Below are 2,989 nucleotides of genomic sequence, written 5' to 3' on the forward strand. Positions count from 1 at the left end.
ATTTATATTTATATATATGTTTATATATATATATATATTTATATATTTTATATATATATATTTATATATATGTTTATATATATATATATATTTATATTTATATATTTTATATTTATATATTTTATATATATATACATATATATATATATATATATATATATATATATATATATATATATATATATATATATGTGAGTAAAAATAAATACAAAAAAAGGGGTTTTTTTGTATGATTGTGTGTAGAGGAATATATTATTTTGTTTAAAAGAGTTCCAACACTGTCTGTTTTTTTATGTTTTATTTATATTCCTGCAAAACCAATGTGGGATATGGAATATACAATATATAATATAACATACAATATATAATATAAAATAAAAATGGATGGTACTATGAAATAAAGTATTGAATGTCTTATTGAATATATAGAATATGTCTTATTGAATAGATGAAATATTGAGTGTTCAATATAAAGGATTAAATATATAAATATATAAAGGCGAATATTTTCTATGCCTTGTGGTATTTCATATTTTCTATACTTTGTAGTATTTCATCATGGCCGGTATGACAGACTTTAACAGACTGTAATAGGCTGGCTGGTTTTCTGTCTTTTATACCAATTCCTTTGGACAGCAGCAGTAGGTGTTTGGTTATTTTTAGAATTGATGTCAAATACCACTGAGTAACCATCTGGCAACATGTGGTCATCAAACTTTTATTATATTTCCATTCCATAAACTTTACAACCGGAATGAAATTGAGAGAAAATGCAAAGAAAAGGACTTTATTAAGAAATTCAAACCCACTCTTAACAAACAATGATTAAATTTATCTTACTTGGGGTTTAAAAATCTTATCCCTATAACTAAAACACAAAAAATCTCTCAAATATCATCATTTCTAAAAATAGATTTGGCATCATTTCTAAGAACAGCCAAACACCTACTGGGGTTTAAAAATCTTATCCCTACAACCCAAACACAAAACACTCTCAAATATCATCATTTCTAAAAATAGATTTGACATCAATATAATGTTGTTTTGTAATGTGGCAAACTGGTAGAATCATTAGCAAGCTAGGCAAAATGCTTTATATTGAGTTCGGATCCCACCGAAGTCATCTGTTCAGAGTCAATAAAATAAGTACCAGTTGAACTCTGGGTTGATGTATTTGACTTGCCCCTGCCCCTTGTGGAAAAATTTGAAATCAATATAATGTTGATTTTGTTTGTTTATTTTTTCAGACACCAGCCCTGGTCATCTCACTTTAACGAGCATATGATAGCGTTTTCTGATTGTTCTCTAGATAAAAACCGTGGAAATTTGAAACCGGTGAGTTTATATTTAATTGTAATATTACTGTTGTACTTCTAAGGCAGCAAGCTGATGGAATCGTTAACATGCTGGGCTAAATGCTTAGCAGCATTTTGTCTGTCTTCACATTCTGAGTTCAAATTCTGCTCAAGTCGACTTTGCTTTCATCCTTTCAGGCTCGATAAAACAGATACCAGTTGAGTACTGGGGTCGGTGTAATCAACCAGCACCCACCCTTGAAGTTCCTGGCCTTGTGCCAAAATTTGAAATCAATATTAGAAATGGCTAACATGGAGAGCCGGTAGAATTGTTGGCATGCCTTACAAAATGCTTAGTGGTATTTCATCCATCTTTACGTTCTGAGCTCAAATTCTGCCAAAGTCAACTTTGCCTTTCATCCTTTTTTTTTCCGCCCTTTTAAAGCCTAGCCAGGCTCATGGGCCCGGTTTCCCGGTTTCTATGAAACTGCGATCCTCTGACCACTAGTCCGCTGCCTTAACCACTGGGCCATTGCACCTCCACTTTCATCCTTTTGGAGTCAATAAATTAAGTACCAGTTGATAAAATAATACCAGTTGAACACTGGTGGTTGATGTAATCAACTTACACCCCACCGACCAAAATTGCTGGCTTTGCACTAAAATTTGAAACCAAAATTATTGTTTTACCAATGTATTATGTATTACTACATTTATTGAAATAAGTTACAACACTTAAATATCAAAACTGCTAAAGCTCTCCACTTCTTTCCACTTACAACACAACTTTTTGCTATTGTTCTCTAATATTGCACTTCACTTTGTTATCTCTTAACTTTTACATGTTTCACTCATTGGACTACAACCATTCTGGGCCACCACATTGAATGGTTTTAGTCAACAAATCACTTGCATACCCATATTTATTTATTTATTTTTGTTTTTAAGTCTCATACTTATTCTATTAGTCTCTCTTGCAAAATCACTAAGTTATGGGGACTTAAACAAACTAACACTGGTTGTCAAGTAGTGTTGGAGTGACAGATACAGGCACGAAGACACTTACACACACAAACACGCGCGCACACACACACACACACACACACACACACACACACATCTGCATCTTTTATCTTTTACTTGTTTCAGTCATTAGACTGCAGCCATGCTTGGGCATGGTCTTGAAGAAGTTTTAATGAATCAACCTCAGTATTTTTTTTTTAAGCCTAGTACTTGTTCTTTTGGTTTCTTGTTTTCAAACTGCTAGATTACAGGGACATAAACACAGCAACACTGCTTGTCAAGTGGTGGTGAAAGACAAACACTTACACAAACTCTCTCTCTCTCTCTCACACACACGCACACAGATATATATATATATATATATATATATAAACTGAAAGAAGCCTGTCATATATATATATATATATATATATATATATATATATATATGACAGGCTTCTTTCAGTTTCCATCTACCAAATCCACTCTCAAGGCTTTGGCCAGCCTGAAGATATAGTAGAAGGCACTTGCCCAAGGTGCCACATAATGGGACTTAACCTGGAACCATGTAGTTGGGAAGCAAACTTTTCTACCATGTAATCACAACTGCGCCTCTCTCTCTCTCTGTCTCTCTCTCTCTGTCTCTCTCTCTCTCTCTCTCTCTCTCTCTCTCTCTATATATATATATATAT

At 32.8% G+C, this 2,989-nt stretch overlaps 1 protein-coding gene across 5 annotated transcripts in view; it reads left to right on the forward strand.

Moving 5' to 3' along the window:
• The window catches only part of LOC106883441 (centrosomal protein of 112 kDa), a 237,973-nt gene that overhangs the window by 50,602 nt on the left and 184,382 nt on the right, over positions 1-2,989 (forward strand). For all 5 annotated transcript variants that reach the window (XM_089346986.1, XM_089346987.1, XM_089346988.1 and 2 more), the window contains one exon: positions 1,248-1,335. In XM_089346986.1, coding sequence (XP_089203112.1) covers positions 1,248-1,335 — 88 coding nt within the window. The remainder of the gene's footprint in view (positions 1-1,247; positions 1,336-2,989) is intronic.

Source organism: Octopus bimaculoides, chromosome 2 (genome assembly GCF_046866305.1).
Source record: "Octopus bimaculoides isolate indiv1 chromosome 2, ASM4686630v1, whole genome shotgun sequence".
Lineage (NCBI taxonomy): Eukaryota > Metazoa > Mollusca > Cephalopoda > Octopoda > Octopodidae > Octopus > Octopus bimaculoides.